At 41.0% G+C, this 22317-nt stretch overlaps 1 protein-coding gene across 2 annotated transcripts in view; it reads left to right on the forward strand.

Annotated features, from left to right (window-relative positions):
- The window catches only part of LOC117396771 (adhesion G-protein coupled receptor D2-like), a 145047-nt gene that overhangs the window by 113149 nt on the left and 9581 nt on the right, over nucleotides 1-22317 (forward strand). For both annotated transcript variants that reach the window (XM_059005506.1, XM_059005505.1), the window contains 4 exons: nucleotides 2080-2133; nucleotides 4433-4580; nucleotides 5308-5351; nucleotides 20280-20310. In XM_059005506.1, the coding sequence (XP_058861489.1) occupies nucleotides 2080-2133; nucleotides 4433-4580; nucleotides 5308-5351; nucleotides 20280-20310 (277 nt within the window). The remainder of the gene's footprint in view (nucleotides 1-2079; nucleotides 2134-4432; nucleotides 4581-5307; nucleotides 5352-20279; nucleotides 20311-22317) is intronic.

The following is a 22317-nucleotide window of genomic DNA, read 5'->3' on the forward strand; positions in this document are numbered from 1 at the left end:
ATTTCTACGACAGAATAGAGACCAATCCAATAACTCAAGTGCTTTATCGAAGTGTCAGGTCTTAAATTCAAAGATTACTATCCTATACCTCTATTCAGATTCCCCAAAATGTGCAATCAGCCTTTCCAACAGCTCATCCTGTTCTATATTACCAGTTTCTTATGCAGACATTATTTTAAATTCTCACGTCATTTTAAAACTGGAAAAAATTTGCTGCTTCAGTATGGGCTATTAACAAATACATACAGACTTTAACAAATGTATTACTTTATCCCTAACCAGACAAATGGAGGCATGCAGACTCACTACAGATTATTATTATTTTCTGTTTTCTAAATCCACATGCAGGAGAAAAGGGTCAAAGTGTGCACATGCGCAGTATACTATTTCAATATTTAATCGGAAATTTCAAGGTGCTGTTTCCCGAAAACTGACTTTTGGAATATTACGATACATTTTCTGAAAACCATGTTTACATGACTTTTGATATCGGAATTAGTTTTCTGAAAAATACCCGAATTCTTTTGCTCATGTAAACGCACTGATTGATTCGCTCTGAATACTTTAAACCTACCTAACTCAGTGGCACTACATTCCTACATTTCTTTGGAGATTCCACTTGTGAGATTTAAAACAAGATTGCAATTAGGAATGGAGGCTTGTTCACAGGATTTAAAGCTGTATTAGTTAAGATATGGAGGATTTAAAACAGAATTGCAAATTGTGGTGAAATGTAAAAAAAGGAATTTGTTGTGGAAGACAGCAAAGGAAAGATGGTTCAACTTGGTGTGCAAATACTGTCGAGTTGCGTACTACTGTACATGTTGACAGAAAAAAACACCCAAGCATTGTGGAAAGTAACTGAAAACAATCATTTCATACAGTATGTAAAAAGCGAAAGCCCTAAAAAATGATTTACATAAAACTCAAATAGCTAAAAATCAGCTCTGAAAAATGGAATTAATAAAAAAAAGAAAAAATAGAAGCCCTAGTTATAACACACATGCATTTTAATTTAAGAACATGTTATCTGGTACTACTTCCGGTTAAATGAAGCTCTCAGTTTCTATGCCTTATTCTCAGGTTACTGAGACGTTTGACCTCAGCAGTATCGTCTGGGTCATGTTATATAGGGGAAGCAGCTGGCTGGTTTATGACAGGAAAGAAGCCATTGAAGGGGTGGGGACAATTTCACCCTCCAGGTAAAATGGCCAAGAAAATGAAAACTGGAAAAAGAAAATGATGCTTTGGAGAAAAATATTATCAAGATCAATGTGGACTTTTCTGTTAAAGGCAATACATCAATGCATTCCCTAGTTATTAATAGTACTACTGTCAGGCCTATTGCCACTGAATTATCAAAAGAGAAATAAACAACCTTTCTTAAACTTGCTTAAAATGCCTTTAACGAAAAACATTAAAAGAAAGGAGGTTTTCTCCTTTGACTATTTCACTCTTTGGTAATTGAATAATTTACACTTTGGTGAGATCGCTTTGAAAATCAGCCCCAAAGCTTTTTGCAATAATTGCCAATAATAATAATACGATTAATAATAATAATAATAATAATAATAATAATAATAATAATAATAATCATAGCAATCACAATAACATCGCAATAATGAAAATCAGAAGTTTATTTAGTAACAATAATTTTATTTCAGTTGTGTTCTCAAACATGTTTTCCGTATGTGTAACATGTAACAGTCGGGTGTTGAACGTGTTAAGGTTCTTTTGAACAGAGCACCCAGTACCATGGTTAAACAACAGCAGCAGCTGAAAAGGCTTAATGTCCAAGGAGATTCCTTTAATCCATTGTGCTTGTGTTGTTTTGTACTTGCATCACAAGTCAGGGTATCATAACCCACTCGTTTGGAAAGTGTCATCTTAGCTGTTCAATGTCATATGACTTTAACCTTTTGGGTAGATACTATGTATGTTTTTAGTTTTAGTTTTTAACAGCCAAACTCATTGCACTGAGCCTGAGTTGAGCCCAGGACTCCAGAGGTGAAAGGCATTGAAGGATAGTGAATGACCTGCTGTGCCACCAGCTAACACACTCTTACCATCTGTTTTCAGGTGAGGAGTGCTATAAAAAGAATGAAGGAAAAGAAAAAGGCTCTTTCTTTTACAGTAAGTACAAATAGACAAATAGAGTTTATATACTGAGCATCAAAAGAAACTTATCACTATTATAACACATTTATTTTCGAAAAAAAATAAGGTATATAAATGATGGACATTGACGAAATGTTTTTTTTTTTTTTTAATCACTCGATCATTCATCCTTGACCATGACACGCTTGAGTGACTATGACTGAAGCATATGCACTTAATCACCTAATTAGTGAGACAGTTTATTGGACACTGGATATGGAGTGATTTCAGCTGTTGAATTTCAAGCTTGAATAAAAGCAATAAAGAAAATCACAGAAAAAAAAAACAATATGCCACGTCTGTCAAGAGAGCAGCGCCTTCATGCAATTGGCATGTTGGAGGCTGGACTAGGGCAGCGTACTGTGGCTCGCCGCTTACAACCAGCAATTTCAAACCTGACGAGACACACTCTGTCAATGACAGGCCACGAACTGGGAGATCAAGAGTCACAACACCATCCCAAGATCGACAGATCATTTTGCAGCATCTTCGTGATGTCAATTGTTAATCAGCACAATAAAAAGTCACTGCACCTGCTCTAAAACAGAGTTTGTCATTTTTCGATCACATCTAATGAATTTTTTCTAAATATAAGTGATAAGTTTCTTTTGATGCTCAAATATAAGTGATACATTTCTTTTGATGTTCAAATATAAGTGATACGTTTCTTTTGATGCTCAGTATACAAAGCGTATCTCATTTACATTTGAAATAACTTTGCATTGTCAGTGTTTAGAGACTAAGCAAGGTTGGGCCAGGCCAGTACCTGTACAGATGGCCTCTCAGCTGAAATGCATGCCAGTCTGAATACGAGCCCATACCACTCAAGGTCACATCATGCACATGTCCTAGTGTTCTTCAAAGGTCTAGCCTGAGTCAACCCTCCATCCTCCCCTAATATCAGTTGACAATAATTGTTTGAATGTGCTATCAATTGGCCACTGGTAGAGATACTTAAGTCCCTATTGACTTCTCACTTAACTGGTAATGCATGTCTGTATAATACTGTTTTAATAAGGACATTTTATTTATAAGTAGTTATATTTTAAACAAACTGCAGATTAAATCTGTGCCCAAAAGGTGTGTTTTAACCAAGGTTTATGGGAGTCTCATTTCCAACCATGGAAATTGAAACAGGAACAGGAATGGGGGGCTCAAATCTACCCAGCAACATGATCCTGTAATCATTTGGAAGTGTAACTCTTCAGCCACAGCTCTCTGATTGCCATAGAAACGGCTTCAGCTTAAAAAATAAATTGGCACCCCAATGCACATTTCAATATGATAAATTGCACTGTAAGCCACCCAAAGAAATAAATAGTCAGTGAGTATCCAAGCACATAGTGGGTTGTTTTTGTTTTAGGTACTGGTATTAATTACTGTAAAAGCCTACATAATATAACTTGATCCTTGTTATTGTGACAATCCGCCCAGTGGGTTGTATTGATACTCCAGGGCATGTCAGATCCACGGTTTGGATAAGAAAGATTCGAAACACTTGCATAACACTGCCAATAGTGTTCTCACCATGGGCAGCCATTGATTCAGTGCAAGTTTGTAACGTGTTTAAATTGTTCTGGATGGGTAAATTACCTCATACAAAACTACACATTTGAGACTTGCTGAAGGCATGGGGTCTTAGAATGTTAATGTGGGCCATATACTGTATATCTTTTGGATTCACTACTTGCATCATTTTGGAGTATGGACTCTGTATTGATAAACTGTGAATGGTCTCCTCATGATCATGTTAACAGGAGTGGGTGTGTGCTAATTATCCACAATGGGGAATTAGCCCTGCAGAGGTGAGAGGGGCTAGTTAGTCAGGTAAGCAAGAATGGAAAAAGAGCACAAGTAAATAGTAAGAAGTACAAATAAATTACATCAAATAAAGATGTGAAACGTTGAAAACTTAATATCAAAGGGTAAATACATGTTTTAAAAAAAGGAGAGAAGAATTGTAGCTGGCGTGAGGCGTTAAGTGGGAAATGTTTCCTGGTATAGTGGTGGTGTTTAGTTCATTCCAATGGGCTGTCTGTTATTAGTTGTGCTTTTGCTGTTTGCTCTCTTGGTATTTTGCTAGTGTATAAGACTGCTCATTGAGGTGTGGTCTCTCTCGCTTGCAGAGCTATGAGGGACGCTCTCCTGGCACTTACCTGTCAGCACATAGCTTGATTGGAGATGATGTCCCTCATTATTTATGGCTAAATTCACTAACATTTTAAAAAGAAATGATGCTAATTCTAATACCAAATTCTGTCCCTTGCTGTTTTAGAACTGCTCCCAGCCAATAAGTTTCCTGACAACTCAAAAAACTACAGGTTCCTGGGATCATGGGAAATTGAGTCTTTCTACCCCTGAAAGCAGCGTGTCTTCACCAAAACAAAATGTCTCCACAAAGAAATCCCTGGTCCTAAAAAATGGTAAGTGCCACTACAAGTTGACTCCAATGATCACGACAGTTCCAGTCCATTGCATTTGGTTGTGAAACACACTTGTGGTCCTCAGTGGCTCTCCTAGTAAAAGCACTTGGAGTGGTTTGAGTCCTGCTCAAGCCGAGTTGCCGATCTTGGCTAGGGACCCACAGGGAGTGCTGCATTAGCGTTCGGGAGGAAAATGGGCTGGGCTGGCCTCACCACGTTTCAGCACCCCCTACTGTGCTGAGCCTGCCGAGTCCAGGTAGAAATTCCCAGGCTGGAGCCTTGCCTCCAGGGTTTAGTATCTTAATAACATTTGTCGCTTAGGTTCGTGAGGGAAAGAAGCAACCGACTTGACAGCAGAAATTGAGGCCGCTGTTGACCGTCAGTCCTCCTGATCGGAAAGTGGGTTGCAGCAGTGAGGCGATGTTCACATTGGGAATTTCAAATTTGATAGTAAATTAATACAAAAATGGAAAATAAAAAACTCACTTTCAGCACTGGTAAATTCAGAATTAAAAATGAAAAGCCCTGGCGTTCTCCAAGGGGTCACCACTTCTTTACAGATGGTGCATGAGATCGGTGTGCGTCGTGTATTTGCACTTACAAATACACAATAGTAATTAGATACACTTCATTATTTCTAATTACAACTGCAAGTAAATGTCAATGGTGCTACTGAACTTCATAACAAAACAAACACTGATTTTGTTTTGTTACATTTGTATTTCAGAGGGATTCAGAAAAGAAAGCATTGTGACCATTTCATTGAACCAGGTACGTCATTCACATACCTCCCCCTTTCCTTCCTTGGCTCCATGCTTCCTTCCTTCTGGGGGCAGGGAAGTTCACTGCAAGGCATAAGACTCATTACTACTAATGTATGTTGTTTCCTCATTGAAAATGTGCAGTTGGTAATTGAATATCACATCACATGAGCCTCCAAGTTTCTGAACAGATGCACCCTTTTAAGGTGTTATGTGTTTCTAATACAGTGCAGTCTTTTCATTTTCATTTAAAGTATGAGGCTAGAAATCCTAAGTAGAAGGCAGAGGGGTATGGGGGTCCTCCCCCAGCGTGGGTGCAGGGGGGTGTGGGGGTCCTCCCCCAGCGCGGGTGCAGGAGGGTATGGGGGTCCCCCCCCAGCGCGGGAGCAGGGGGTGTGTGGGTCCCCTCCCAGCACGGGTGCAGGGGGGTATGGGGGTCCCCCCCCAGCGCGGGAGCAGGGGGTGTGTGGGTCCCCTCCCAGCGAGGGTGCAGGGGGGTATGGGGGTCCCCCCCCCAGCGCGGGAGCAGGGGGTGTGTGGGTCCTCCCCCAGCGTGGGTGCAGGGGGGTATGGGGGTCCTCCCCCAGCGCGGGTGCAGGGGGGTATGGGGGTCCTCCCCCAGCGCGGGAGCAGGGGGTGTGGGGGTCCTCCCCCAGCACGGGTGCAGGGGGGCATGGGGGTCCTCCCCCAGCGTGGGTGCAGGGGGGTATGGGGGTCCTCCCCCAGCGCGGGAGCAGGGGGTGTGTGGGTCCTCCCCCAGCACGGGTGCAGGGGGGCATGGGGGTCCCCCCCAGCGCGGGAGCAGGGGGTGTGTGGGTCCCCTCCCAGCACGGGTGCAGGGGGGTATGGGGGTCCCCCCCCAGCGCGGGAGCAGGGGGTGTGTGGGTCCCCTCCCAGCACGGGTGCAGGGGGGTATGGGGGTCCCCCCCCCAGCGCGGGAGCAGGGGGTGTGTGGGTCCTCCCCCAGCGTGGGTGCAGGGGGGTATGGGGGTCCTCCCCCAGCGCGGGTGCAGGGGGGTATGGGGGTCCTCCCCCAGCGCGGGTGCAGGGGGTTATGGGGGTCCCCCCCCAGCGCGGGAGCAGGGGGGTGTGTGGGTCCTCCCCCAGCACGGGTGCAGGGGGGCATGGGGGTCCTCCCCCAGCGTGGGTGCAGGGGGGTATGGGGGTCCTCCCCCAGCGCGGGAGCAGGGGGTGTGTGGGTCCTCCCCCAGCACGGGTGCAGGGGGGCATGGGGGTCCCCCCAGCGCGGGAGCAGGGGGTGTGTGGGTCCTCCCCCAGCACGGGTGCAGGGGGGCATGGGGGTCCTCCCCCAGCAGGGGGGTGTGGGGGTCCTCCCCCAGCGCGGGTGCAGGGGGGTGTGGGGGTCCTCCCCCAGCGAGGGTGCAGGGGGGTATGGGGGTGCTCCCCCAGCGAGGGTGCAGGTTGGTATGGGGGTCCTTCCCCAGCGAGGGTGCAGGGGGGTGTGGGTGTCCTCCCCCAGTGTAACTTGTTCATTTTTTTATGATTTTAGGCATCGAGATTGAAGAGCAAGTTAAAGTTACTTATATGTGTCTATGAAAAGTAATTACAAAATAATATAGTTATATTAGAATTTTAAAACCACAAACTTGTCTTAGCACACAGTACATTTCAAAGTAAGCAAACTGTTTGGTTTTGCAGTAATTTATTACACACAGAAAAAGTGGTGAAAGACAGAACCAGACACCAATGAAACAGAGAAATTATATTTGAGGCACAAAAACAAACAAGGTCACATTATATAGATACCATAATACCAAGTGAGCCAGAAGAGAAGAATGTGAAGCAATTTCTAAATTAAAGACATAAGACAAGAAGCAGTATTAATTGGTAGTAAATTTGAATACAGAAAAGGCAAGCCATAAGTTGTATTTCGTTTTCTATTTTTTTCATGTATTCCATTTTTTTCTTTTGCATTTTATACAAAACAAACAAAAATACACATTTTAAGTTTGTAAAAATATTCATGGAACAAGCCAGACCTTCCATTTATTTGTAGTCTTCCAAGATTCTGAGTATACATACTTTCCCATGATGCCGTTTCTCATTAACTGCCGAGTCCAAGAATGTGCAAGTGCATTAATAAATAAAAATGCGCTTGCGAGAACTGCCATTTCAAACACTTTTGATTTTACAGTTTTCAGAAGTCCGTTTCTGTAAACATTAATGTAAGTTGTATTTTTTTATTTTGTTTTTAATATGTTTTATAAGTGTTGCTTGATTAAAATAAGTACAAATAATAATAAATAATTTATTGGCATTTACTTGAACAACGTAGCTTGAAAGTGTAAGTCCAGTACATAAATATCAAGTTATAGAAATGGAAACGCATGGAAACTACTTCAAATGGAAAAGAGTAATGTTGAAACGGAAAATCACTTTGGTGTACAAATTACATACACAAATGGTTTTGGATATTTCTTATTCATTTTATTAGTACAGATTAGCACAAACTGACATACCACTTCTTTAGGAGATGAGCATGAGCTACTACAGGAAACCTGGAGCAGCTTCCCTTTTTGGCTGGTGCTTGCAGTCTGCCACAAAACATTGCAATACACAGCTTACTAACTTTAATTTGTATTAAAGTACGACCACTTAGTGCAGAAATCACATGAATGTTTATGTAGTACTCTGGACAAGAGTAAAAGTTATTAACATAGATTGTATACAGTATATTTAAGACTTTCAATGTAATACTGTTGTAGCTCAATTTTGCCAGAACGTGTCTCCACGAGAGGCACTCAGATCGATGATAAAGACCGAGGAGTTTATGTTGACTCAGAAAAGTCTTCATCTAGACAATGTGGGGAAGCTATAAAAAAGGCCAACAAGATGCTAGGATATATTGTGAGAAGTGTTGAATTTAAATCAAGGGAAGTAATGTTAAAACTTTACAATGCATTAGTAAGACCTCACCTAGGATAGTGTCCAGTTCTGGTCACCCCGTTACAAAAAGGATATTGCTGCTCTAGAAAGAGTGCAAAGAAGAGCAACCAGAATTATCCTGGGTTTAAAAGGCATGTCGTATGCAGACAGGCTAAAAGAATTGAATCTATTCAGTCTTGAACAAAGAAGACTACGCGGTAATCTGATTCAAGCATTCAAAATCCTAAAAGGTATAGACAATGTCGACCCAGGGGACTTTTTTGACCTGAAAAAAGAAACAAGGACCAGGGGTCCCAATTGGAGATTGGATAAAGGGGCATTCAAAACAGAAAATAGGAGACACTTTTTTACACAGAGAATTGTGAGGGTCTGGAACCAACTCCCCAGTAATGTTGTTGAAGCTGACACCCTGGGATCCTTCAAGAAGCTGCTTGATGAGATTCTGGGATCAATAAGCTACTAACAACCAAACGAGCAAGATGGGCTGAATGGCCCCCTCTCGTTTGTAAACAGGGTGAGTGCGTAGGAGTACAACATTTCAAAGTGAAAGCAAACGCAGAGTTAACCCATTCATTAATGCCTACATTTGTATACTGTGTATCTATGTTTGCACACTTCGCTCCCCCCCCCTCCCCCTTTTTCCTGGGTAAAAAAGTACTTTCTAGCATTACATTTAGAAATAACTGTACAGTGTCTCACCCCAGCCCTGCACACGAGTGCTTTCTATTACTGTACAGTGTCTCACCCTGCACGCGAGTGCTTTCTATTACTGTACAGTGTCTCACCCTGCACACGAGTGCTTTCTATTACTGTACAGTGTCTCACCCTACACGCGAGTGCTTTCTATTACTGAACAGTGTCTCACCCTACACGCGAGTGCTTTCTATTACTGTACAGTGTCTCACCCTACACGCGAGTGCTTTCTATTACTGTACAGTGTCTCACCCTGCACGCGAGCGCTTTCTATTATTGTACAGTGTCTCACCCTGCACGCGAGTGCTTTCTATTACTGTACAGTGTCTCACCCTACACGCGAGTGCTTTCTATTACTGTACAGTGTCTCACCCTACACGCGAGTGCTTTCTATTACTGAACAGTGTCTCACCCTACACGCGAGTGCTTTCTATTACTGTACAGTGTCTCACCCTGCACGCGAGTGCTTTCTATTACTGTACAGTGTCTCACCCTGCACGCGAGTGCTTTCTATTACTGTACAGTGTCTCACCCTACACGCGAGTGCTTTCTATTACTGTACAGTGTCTCACCCTGCGCACGAGTGCTTTCTATTACTGTACAGTGTCTCACCCTGCGCAAGAGTGCTTTCTATTACTGTACAGTGTCTCACCCTACACGCGAGTGCTTTCTATTACTGTACAGTGTCTCACTGTCACAAAGACGGCCGGAGTGGGTGGCGTCAGACCAGAAGCAGGAAATAAAACGACAGAGAGGTGTGGTTTGGTGGAGTTTCGCTCAGCATTTAATAAACAGAACAGAAAATAAAAAGGTTGAACAAACAAACACAAACACAAAACAGGACACGGCACTTACGCCAAAATAAATAGACAAACAAAACGAACTAACACTTAACAAACGGTGCACAGACAGACACACAAACAAACACGGTGAGTCTATAAACACTTATTATTTACGTTGTTTTTCTTTTACTCCTCTCTCTCCCGTTCTCCACTCTCGAACACCCAACCCCGAGTGAGTCAAACGTGCATCTATATATACTGTTGTGCTGGGATTCAATTACTAATTATTATTCACTTGAATCCCAGCACGTGAATTAATTCTGTGCAACCCCGTGCTCACATACTATACTTTAAATGCACGAGTGCTTTCTATTACTGTACAGTGTCTCACCCCAGCCCCACACACGAGTGCTTTCTATTACAGTACAGTGTCTCACCCCAGCCCCGCACACGAGTGCTTTCTATTACAGTACAGTGTCTCACCCCAGCCCCGCACACGAGTGCTTTCTATTACAGTACAGTGTCTCACCCCAGCCCCGCACACGAGTGCTTTCTATTACTGTACAGTGTCGCACCCCAGCCTGCACACAAGTGTTTTCTATTACTGTACAGTGTCTCACCCCGCACACTTTTATTGGAGACACTGAAAGAGCTCAGGCCTAGCTCTGGAAGTGGGTCAGGTGGCAGAACTCTGGACTGGGATTAGTCTTTGCTACAGTAATCCCCTTCCCTACCTCTACGTGTAAATGAAACACAAATTCTAAAACAACCAGATACCCATCAATTTTCTATGGAGGTCAGCCATACAGTTATTACTCAATGACGGAATTAACAACACCTGTTCTAAAAAATGAAACACTTCAAAGGGATGCTCTAGCCTTGCTCTGAAAAACTCTTTCAGTGAATTACAATGATTATTTCAGACAAACAGGTACAGTAAATAAATAACTTCAAGTCGTAGTGCAGTATTGATAATGGCATTGCTGTGTCGCTTACTCTGTAATAATGAAACTCCCTCTTTCAAATATTTTTTTAATTAATCTTTATTGACTTAGGCGTTACATTCTCATCTTGCAACGCACCACAGCGAAGCCACTAGCCCTTAAATAAGGACCCTTATAAAACTTAGAAATGTGCTTCCGGATTTAACAAGATTGAACAGGTGGCTACGGGGGAGTTCTAACCACGTCTTTCCAATCCAAGGCCAGATCTCTCAAGAGATTCAATATATTGAAATACACTGTACTACCTAATCTGAATCCATGGTGATTAAATCCATCTTAATACAGAGCTAACAAACAAAGCTATATCAAAAAACACCTGCGAATGCCAACCAGCGATAAGCATGGAAGAAATGGTTTCTTAATTACACAGGGCAATGAGGAAAATACCAGTGTCATTATCATTAGAATCTCAACCAACTGTTCCATTAATCTGTGACAGTGATCCACTGCTTAGTAACAAAACACAAAGTAAGAAAATGAGAAGGCCGAAGGGATTACAGAACGAGACGCTGACTCTGCAGCTTTACAGTTGTTGTGTAAAAGCCAAGGACACAGTAGAGCTCAATAATAATAATAATAATAATCAGTGCAACATATCCATTTGTTTTCTACTTTTGTACTTCTCTCTACTGTTTTTGATAAGTCTGTTAAGTTGAATTCCCCAGAGTTGAGGAGTGGCTCCTTGGTTCTGTTTGCCTGTCGTAGATATATGTAACCTAGGCTAGATTAGCCAAAGTGTCTTAACAGAAGAGAGAGCCAGAGCCACTTTGGAAACCCGTTTCCTTTAGTGTTGTCGGGAGTACACTTCTCTGCACTAGATGTGCTGATGCTTACCAATAAAAAATCCTTTTGGTTGATCTACCCTACATTACATACTGTATGCCTGGCAGGCAGCTATAAAAGAAGTATTAAAAAGCATCCTATTTGAGTGATTACAAACATCATAAAAAGGTAAGGGGGCAGTAGGAGCCTGTCATTAGAAGCTGCTGTACTAGTTTAGATTCCCATTCCTGTCGAGTAGTCCATCCTGTGCAGCACAGTGTAACCATTAGCCTGCTTCCCATGCAGCACTCCATGTGTCTCTCCAGTGGATGGAAGAAACCAATAAGAAATTGGATAAGAAATATGAATCTTAACCAGGATTTAGTTCATTTGAGGTTAATAGTTGCCATGATTTGACATTAACTGAGATTAACTTAAATGGGTCTGATTGTACCTCATATAAACAAGGCTGAGCTCTATTTTCAGCCTGGAACAGTCTTATGGTGGGTGTGTAATGTAAACATCTGTCCACTAGGGGGTGGGCTCAGGCTACCAGAAAGGCTTAACATACGGGTAAACATATAAACATCACATATCTGATTATTTCATCTGATTTGACGTGTATGTAGGTGAGCACGTTGTAACCTGCCCCCTCCCACCCAAACAACCCCCTGCCCTGCACGGATGCGCACACACACCCACGCACACGCCCGCACACCCACCCACCCGCACACACACACACACACATTTCGTACGGAAAGAAAAAATATGACTTGGGTTTGAGGAACTGTACAGGGAGAACTATATTGTAGCAAGTATTTGTCTTTTCTTTGCCACTGCTGCTGTTTTCTTTGTATACCTGTTGTCCCCTATCAACCAGCCTCTCTGACTGTCATCCCACTGAAACGCAGCTGCCACCTGCGAATTAGCAAGGATAAGCGAGTCCTGAGCAGAGCCAGGATGGTTTGCAAACTCATTTGTGATGCAGTTGTTGGCATCACATACTTCTTGCATGTTGACAGAATAGGTCCCCTTACGATTTATGTAGATCAATGGCTCCCAGGACACCAGGAAACCCATACCTCCCAAGAAAACCGTGCTTTGTATTTTGTTGCAGCTCGTGAGAGACAGGGAAAGATGAATTCTCCTGCACACTTTACTTAAGCTGCAGGTACACCTCGCACTGCACAGCCGACTGGCTCATGTCTGCAGTATACTGTAACCGACAGTACGTTGGAACGAGCCAGTGGCCTACAATGTTAGTGCTACAGACAAACAGTGTGCTCTCTGCATGTCTCCTTCCAGGTCAACCTGAAGCAGCTGGCAGATGTCAGTGATTGTTTGTCTGTTGAGGCAAAATTGCTGCATACATTGTGTGTCAGCCAGGCTCAGAAAAGACAGATGACATCTAAATATTTGGGGATGTCTCCTCCTCCTCCTCTCTCTTTGCCTGGCCACGTAGAAATCCAGTGCGCACTCCGTATTTCTTTTATTTCTCTCTCTTCTTTACCTGCTTCACTAGTTTCACCGGTATTTATAGTCGACCATGTAATATGCACACAGTTTAGACCTGGTTTTCACATGTCAATTGAAACGCAAACGCTAACACTGTTGATAGTTTGCTAAATCGCTACATTTGTATGTAAATGAGGACACTCCCCTAAAGATCAGCCCGTGTTCAGTGCTAATGCTGACTTGCCAGGTGCGCATTAAAACACGGTTGCTAAATCACACAGGTGGGCAAAGTCTGTTTGCCACACGTGCGCATGATTCTGTGTGCTGTCTGCAAAAGTGTTTTGCGATTGCCTTAGGGGTTTGCGAACGTTGCTAAATAGGGCCCTTTGTATTTTTACCACATATTTCACGGCAATGGATACATTTCATGAAAATTGTGAAATCTGTGATAACCATGAAAAAAATACAGCCTTACTTATATTTCAACAAACTCTAAAGCTGCATCCACAGTGGAGGCGAGCGATGCAAGCAAATCATTTAGAAGTCACTTCAGTGAAATGGGAGTATTCACACCAGCAGCGAGCCATGCGAGCGACATCGCATTGAGAACATTTTGCATTGCTAAAAGAGAACCTGTTTCTATTTTTTTTCGTTGCGTGACTGGAATGAAACTGACCAATCAGAAGCCTTGAAACACGTCAAACACACGCCTCAAAACACATCATGCCTGAAAACAAGCTAATCATTTTATGTAGTTCCAGTAGTCGTGGCTTGCAGGTGGCTTTTTTTTGGTTTGTTCACTAAATTGTTCTGTGGCATAAATCTGTGACAAGAAGAATGTCTTTACATATGCATAAAGTGAACATCTGCATAAAGAGATTCACCAAGCTCATAGTTTGATTATGAGCCATATCTGTTCACCAGACTGTTTTAAAAGGAAAAACTAAATACAAGTCTTGCGTCTTGCCATGGCACACAAACTTGTTTTGTGTATAATTATTCATAAGTACATTGTCAGAGACGGCTCAAACACTCACCCATGATCTGATGTGTCACAGTCTTCAATAGTGTTTATGATAAAATAGAAAAATAGATCTGCAGAATGGCATCTGTACTAATACAAGGTAAGTGGTGACCTGCGCATAATAACACTAATAATAATAATAACACTAATAATAATAATAATAATAATAATAATAACAATAACAATAACAATAATAATAATAATAATAATAATAATAAAAATAATAATAATAATAATAATAATAAAAATAAAAATGAAAATAATAATAATAATAAAAATAATAATAATAATAATAATAACAATAACAATAATAATAATAATAATAAAGATAGTAATTATGTATGCTTAACAACAACAGAAGAAGAAGAAGAAGAAGAAGAAGAAGAAGAAGAAGAAGAAGAAGAAGAAGAAGAAGAAGAAGAAGAAGAAGAAGAAGAAGAAGAAGAAGAAGAAGAAGAAGAAGAAGAAGGGCAGCAGTGTGGAGTAGTGGTTAGGGCTCTGGACTCTTGACTGGAGGGTTGTGGGTTCAATCCCCAGTGGGGGACACTGCTGTTGTACCTTTGAGCAAGGTACTTTACCTAGATTGCTCCAGTAAAAACCCAACTGTATAAATGGGTAATTGTATGTAAAAATAATGTGATATCTGTATAATGTGAAATAATGTATAATGTGATATCGTGTAACAATTGTAAGTCGCCCTGGATAAGGGCGTCTGCTAAGAAATAAATAATAATAATAATAAAAAGAAGAAGGAGGAGAAGAAGAAGGTTGCACTTTAAAATACTTTAAGAATTTAATAAAAAGGATCCATGAAGGAATTTGTAAAGAAACACAATTGAGATTGCAGTAAGTTGTTATATAAATGTGTAACAATAAAATAATTTTGTTGAAAATATCAGTTCAACTATACTACTATTGTCCAGCTGTCTGCTGACCGATGTACCGAACTTAAAATCAGATTACTGCTACTGCTGGTACCACAAAGAAAAAAATAATACTACTACGAGTACAACTGTACAATTACTACTAATATAGGATAACAATAAAACTGTTGGATATATAGGGATGTTCAATAACTCTGATCTATAGATTTTACAAGTCCAACCTTTATTTTACAGCGGAGTTGCTGGAGGTCAGGGTGGTAACCTTTTATCAAAACAAGCCCTGTTTTGTAATGGGATGCCCATCCCTAGTATGTCCAATAGGAATGCATGGGTGGGGTCATGTATTTATTTCCAGTCTTTTGGATCGTTTCCAAGTCGCGTCTGGTGTGGATTGACATTCAACGACTTCGCTTGCATCGCTCGCGTCGAGTTTGGATGTAGCTTAACCCTCCAGTAACCACTGCAGGAAGCATAACACATGGGTGTGGGGTGCATGTGGGAACCAGAAACAAAATGTGTGGGAATGATGCGGTCCTCACTTCACCTGAGTCAAGGCTAAAATAAGGGTACTCTTTTGAAAGTATTTCTATTCTAGTGAGAGATAAGAAACCACTGGTTACTGGTTACCTCACCTTTAAAACACAGCATACCATGCCTTTACCACTGGAAGTAGTGATTTATACCACAATGCATGCTGTCAATTTAAGACTAGATGCTCTGGTGTGAAGCAATGATTGGGCCCCCTAGGTGCCGGTTTCACTCACCTTATTCTGACAGCTGCAATGGGTTTCACATCTCACCAAAGGGGCTGCCACTTCACTGTGGCCTCAGCCAGTTCCATAGATTACTTTTTTACACGGCTGCTTGTTAATAGAGAGCGTGATTATCTCTGGAAGCACACACTTCTCACCCAGGCTAAAGCTGTCATTAGCCTTTTATTTAGTTATTAGGGTTCAAGTGGTTTGAAAAACGTATTCTGAAATCTCATGAGGGTTGAAGGATAGGTTTAAAGAGTCAAACTAGAAAAAAGACAGGATAGAAGGGATTTTATTGGAGTTTGTAAAATCCTAAATGGTAAAGTTAACCCAATTCAGTACGTGAAGTTTAGCACAGAGATTAAGAATGCAAGGTGATAACAGTACGTTCTGAAAGGAAGGTAGGAAGCATTTTTTTACCCAGAGTTATAAATGCATAGAATAGCCTACCAGGTGAAGTATTCAAAAACAATGATGTTCTGCCCTGTTTAATTTGATCGAACAGACTCGTCTTGCTCCCAAACTTTTCTTATGTTTTGTCTAGTTTGCACCAGTAAAATTAAACTGTGCGTTGAAGGATTTAAAAGTGTGCCCAAGTTGTTTGTCTCTGTAACACTAACAGGCTGATTTTCATTTCACAAATAGCATGTTGGTGATACATCTGGCCGATTGTACATACTGTAGTACTTGAGTGTCTCAGTGAGTCACGAGGGGGATGCAAAAAAGAAACCAGAACCCGATGAACAGAATGTTCTTCTCTTCTCGAAGGGGTTGTGACCCCATTTTAACCCTAAACTTTCCAAGAGTTAAGAATAATATATAGTGAAGACCACAAAATAGCATCTCTGCTGTGATCAAGTCCAGGATTCAACTTGCATTATATTCCCCCAGTTTAGAATGGATATTTCTTAGCAGCTTTCATCTTGGTAAGAGGGAAGGCTCTTGTATTTCTACTATATACTATACTATATTAAAGAGCGAGTAGCTTCACATGTAATCGCTTTTTTACATTCCTGTGACAGGGTAGCGTCACAGTACAGTAACAAACAAAAACACATTAACAAATAAAACACCACAAGGGCCAAAACGAAAGCTCTACACAAAACACTTACGAATATAAACAGGACAACAACACAGCGACATGCACCTTCACCAACCCCGACATTAACTCGCTAGCACCCGTGATTTCCCGTCTTATACACCTGTGTCTGGAGCCTCTTTGACCATTACTCATTCAGTTATATTCCCACGTGTTTGCTACACACACGCACACGCTCTCTCTCTTATGCTGGCCCGGCCACAATTCCCCTTACTATCTCATGGTGTCTGCTTCAATCATTCCAGTATTGAGTTCTTATCATTGTTCTCTAAACCTGCCTTTACATGGCTTTGAGCTTGTCTGGAGAATCCTAATTAATTAATTAATTAATTAATTAATTAAAAATCCCAAAGTAAATGGGACAATATTGAGATTCTGCTTCTGAATGTAACTCCCCTTGGTGGCTGTCAGTAGTCGCCCTCTAGTGGACAGATATGGAACTGCCTGTTTCAGCCTGATTAGAAGTCATATCAGAATTGCTTCTTTTAATTACAATCAGAGGAATACCATCTTAATTCAGGTTGCTGAATTCAGTAATACTAAACATGTGAAATTACATTACTGTATTAGCCACAGGTGGCATATGTTACTAAATACAGGTAAATGGCACAACGTCAATATTTATTTGGCTTTCTAGCAATATTTGTGTCTGGACATTAAGCTCAAATACTAACACACAGCTGGCTTCACAGACCATGGTTATGATCTCGGGTTACCTTACTTGAGGTAAAGTAGTCCAAGGTTAGTGTGAGTCTGGATCTGTCTATTGTCTTCTGTGACCTGGAGAAATGTTCCTTATATCAGGGTATTCACTATAATAGGGTTTGGCAATTTGCTGCATCAGAGTAATGAAGAAACACCCAATTTGAATTGAACATCAGTATATAGTACTTTTTATGAAGATTTCTTCACATTGATCAACATTTAAAAGGTATGTTTAAAAGAACCATGAATAAATGAAAAAGGAAAGAATGTACACTTACTGTACATGCTGAATACAGTTGTTACATGTCCTTTCTCTTGAAAAACTGTTCAGCGTAGATTGCTTCATATTTTTCATGTTCTTGTTAATGCACTGGTAACAGTTTGTGTGCAGACGGTGGGCAGGCAGCAATTGCATCAGTCATGCGTGATTCGCACTACAATAGGTTAGCTTTGAATTAGCCAGATCTTTGAATCAGTCAACCACTGGCTGTTCTTCACTGAGAGAAGAACACATTTTCACACTGGAGAAAGCAAAATATTTATTATGAAAACAGAAATATCTGAAGTATGTTTTGATGTAGAAAAGAATCTGGTTATGAAATATTCTCGTTCTTTTTCATTTTGTGTAATTTAAAGAGGTATTCACTCAAGTTGAGAAAACAAACAACTGCAGTTTAGTTTTCAGTGCATCAGGACCCAGCCTGACCCCACATAGTTATGTGTACTGGAAGTTAAAGACAAAGAATAGAGCGTTGCATGTCCCTGCGTGCTGCTACAACTGTTTAAATAACATTCCTGTCAAAGAGGTAACGCAGCAATAACGATCCATGGTGTGGTACGGAACACAAAAGCCAGAGCACTTGTCATGTTTTTATTTATTTATTTATTTATTTTAATCGCTCTTCCTGCAGTGATTTAGAGCAGTGATGTGCAAACTGTTTATATGCTGCCTCCTTTTCTTAGCATGCATTTGTTTTTTACAATTGATTCAACATTTACCTAACATATATATCTGAAAAACATTATCGTTAAGCAATTAAATCTGCAAAAACGAGTTTTCACCAAAAAAAATTTGCCAGCTAAATCTGAAACTAACATGCAAATGAGCCCCTGCCTAATGACGTGTTTGATTTGGCGTTGTCTGCTGCAGAGCTGCCCTTACACTCCAAGTGCCAATCCCTCCGCATCCCTGCCTCCTCTGCATACAGTGCAATTTTTTCACACATTTCAAAACTTTTAAGAATGTGTTTGTTAACATTTATGTTTTTAGCTAAATCTGTATTTTTTTTAATTAAATGTAGGAAAAAATACGCAGTTTACATTAAATCCATGAAAAACACTGTTAAAATATTGGTGCTTTTCTTTACACTTCACACCCCATACATGGAAGCCGCATTTCAGCTCTGTTCACTGCAGTTTCACTGACACTCGCCACTTCAAACATAGTGTGATCATCAGCGGCTCATTTTAAAAGGTAAGAACTTGGACTGTCATGGGCAGCAGTGTGGAGTAGTGGTTAGGGCTCTGGACTCTTGACCAGAGGGTTGTGGGTTCAATCCCAGGTGGGGGGACACTGCTGCTGTACCCTTGAGCAAGGTACTTTACCTAGATTGCTCCAGTAAAAACCCAACTGTATGAATGGGTAATTGTATGTAAAAATAATGTGTAAAAAAATAATGTAGTTGTATGTAAAAATAATGTGATATCTTATAACAATTGTAAGTCGCCCTGGATAAGGGTGTGTGCTAAGAAATAAATAATAATAATAATTTATGTACTTATTAAAAGTGTTCTAAACTTTACAAAAAAAAAAAAAAAATTCGATTTTACAGAACTGCCCCGTCCACATTCGCGCTTGCCTTACTGATTCGACCTGCCCTCGGCAGGGGGCCACGCCCCTCACTTTGCGCACCACTGACCCCAATGCACTAGAGCGGCCATTTTGAAAAGCGCTTGGAAACCGACTTTAAAGTTGTACGTGTAAAAGGTTGTCAGGATGTTAACAATGAAAAGAGAAATGAACAGGTACGTGTGACGGGGTATGCCCGCCCCTGTGTATTATGATTTAAAATGGTTTGTGTTTGTTTAAAAACTATGTTTTAGCATTATTGTTTTGCAGCTTGGGTGGTGTTAAATTCCCCGTCCATTTAAACTCATGTGGAATGTGGCCATCTCCAAATTGATTAAGTGATTACTATTAACTACAGGCACTCAATCTGCTACACAGTGCTCCCTTGCTATAGGCTCTCGATTATAAAGCTCCTACATGTCCCCGAATTCCCTATACCAGTGATTCCTGCAATATTTCTACAGCAAATACTGTACAATACAGGTGTTTTATAACTACATAAATATTAGGCTTATTACATGGTTATCTTTCCTAATGTATTTACTTTTTTTTTTTTGCTGCGAGAGGAGCTGCAGCTTTCTCTGTGAGACGAGACGCTTCAGCCCCGCCCCGGCAGCCGAACCTGTGGGGAGCCCATTCCCTCTTCCCCTCGCCCGACCCGCTTTCCTTCTCGCACTTGGTTTGCTTGTCACTTCGAACTGAACTCCCAACCGCTGTTTAGCCAGGCTATTTATAGTTTAAAACTGCCTATGATGAACGAGTGAGAATGTTACTTATATATATATATAAATATAAAATGTGTGTTATAGAGAGGGAGTTATTTTATTTTGTATTTTAGTCAGATGTGTGTTGTTGTGTGTACCGCGGCGCCCCCCACCCCTCTCCCCCGTTTATAACGCTCTTCGGTTATAACACTCATATTGTGTGTCCCCGAGACCCGCGGTATAGTGAGGGGGCTCTGTACATTCCCGTTTCTACTTACTAGTATGTGACTTACCTGTTTTTTGTTTGTTTTCTAGGCCGTTCAGCTGACAGCCTTCAAACCATCAGGTATGATTATATCATCAAATGAGAAAAATACAAAAAGGGTCAAATAGCCTGAACATCTTCAAAAGTAGACTGTCGCCTAAGATGTACAATACAATACTGTCAAGTTCTTGATTAAGTATGATTTGTGTTTAAGGCAAAGTAGAGGAAATCTATGGATTTAGATGCATTTCTTTATGAAGAGAATTCACATTTGAATGCAAAGTTGGAGTATTCAATTCAATTGCGGCTTACTTAAATACATTGTTCTTAGTTTTTTATTTTAATTTTGGAAGCCTTGTTGGATAATTATTGCCAACATGAGGCATTATAATGAAGTATTTAATTCTATACCGTTAACAGCCTTTATTTTACATCCACTGGGGGCAGTGTTGCACTCTGGTGCACCAGCTGACCTGGAGATCCCTTTAAGTTGGGTTGTGTTTTCTTCACTGTAAAAAGTTTTAGTTCCTGGCATTTCAAGCCCGCCGCACACAGCCCGACTCAAGCCGTCCCGACTCATCTCATCTCATCTCAACTGGCCGTACAGAGTTTGGATGAATCGTATCAGTGTGCGTGCCTTTAAAACCAAGATTATGCAGATTTCAGATGGGATGTCTTCAGATTTGAAGATTGAACATGTTGAATCTTTTTCAGACGCAGTTTCGTTCAGATGTGCTCAGTCTGTCAGTCTGTCTGTGTGCGGCGGTTGCCGACCGAGACTGACTGAGACCGATTAGTCATAAGAATGTCAACCAAGGATGAAGCAGGTTTAAGTGACATAGCTTGTCATGTAACTTGTCATACAAGATGGCGGAATATTGACAGCTATCTACTGGCACCCTATATTTTCTTACTGCGCTAAACAGAAGTAACCGGAGCGTTGATCTCCAATAGGTCACAAATCACAAGCCCCTAGATCCACATGCTGAGAAAAAAACCGCCAAAGTCAAATAAAAATCAACAGCTTGGATTTTATTTACCACAGGCTAAAGTGTAGTAGACAAGCTATACAAAAAGTCAAACACTGCCTGAAACGTTTGCACGGTGTACATAGTCAATTAATTAATAGGCTAATAAGCGCTTCTTTTGGTTGCCTCGCGGCGCTGTCTCCGCTGTCTAATCAGCATACGATGCCATGCATAATATGAGGGTCGCTATGTTGAGCTAAGTACAAATATGTGTACATGGCAGTATTAATTAAATCAGCATACATAGTAATCACCAGGATCTAGTTGTGGTCAGTCTAATTCAGTCTTAGCAGTGTGCGACACCCAGTCGGGAAAAACTCAATTGTGACGTCAAACCAAAACTGACCGCAACTGATCGCAGAATCTGTGCAAACTCAGATGAGAGGAGTTGGGACGGCTTGAGTCGGGCTGTGTGCGGCGGGCTTCAGGGTCTAAAAACAGCAAGATATTTCACAATTAAACATCTATGTATTAAAGCAGAAAAAAATGCATTGTCACATTCAAAATTGATCATTTTCTGTATAGTTATTAATAATAACTACAGAGAAAATTATCGATTTTGAATGTGACAATGCAATTTTTATAAAAGAAATGTTCCTAAATATTGATACCAATCAAAAAGCGAATTTAACCCAAAAGCATGCATTGGTTCAGATGCCAGTGATGAGTCAGACCCCTACCAAGCTTCTCTTAACATCCTTCTCAGTACAATGTTTTTAGGACAATGCACCTTTAAAAAGAGGGCATGAGAATAGAAATATCATCAGCACTCAGGAGTAATATGGTGTCACAATATTATGCTCCACATCTCTACAATGTCTGCATACCCACAAAGCTTTTGTTTTAAAACCAAACGGACAGAAAGAGAAAGTAATGTGTTTAATCCTAAATTGACTTGACCTTCGCTATAACAATATGTCTTCTCAGTGTCGGGTGCACATTAAGATACAGCCTCAGTAATGCTGTTCTATTCAGAAGTATGTGCACTATAGTGACAATTAATACATTTATGTAGGCTGCAATGGCAGGTAGCCATTGACTGGGGTAATCAGAACCTACT

Source organism: Acipenser ruthenus, chromosome 31, assembly GCF_902713425.1.
Source record: "Acipenser ruthenus chromosome 31, fAciRut3.2 maternal haplotype, whole genome shotgun sequence".
Classification (NCBI taxonomy): domain Eukaryota; kingdom Metazoa; phylum Chordata; class Actinopteri; order Acipenseriformes; family Acipenseridae; genus Acipenser; species Acipenser ruthenus.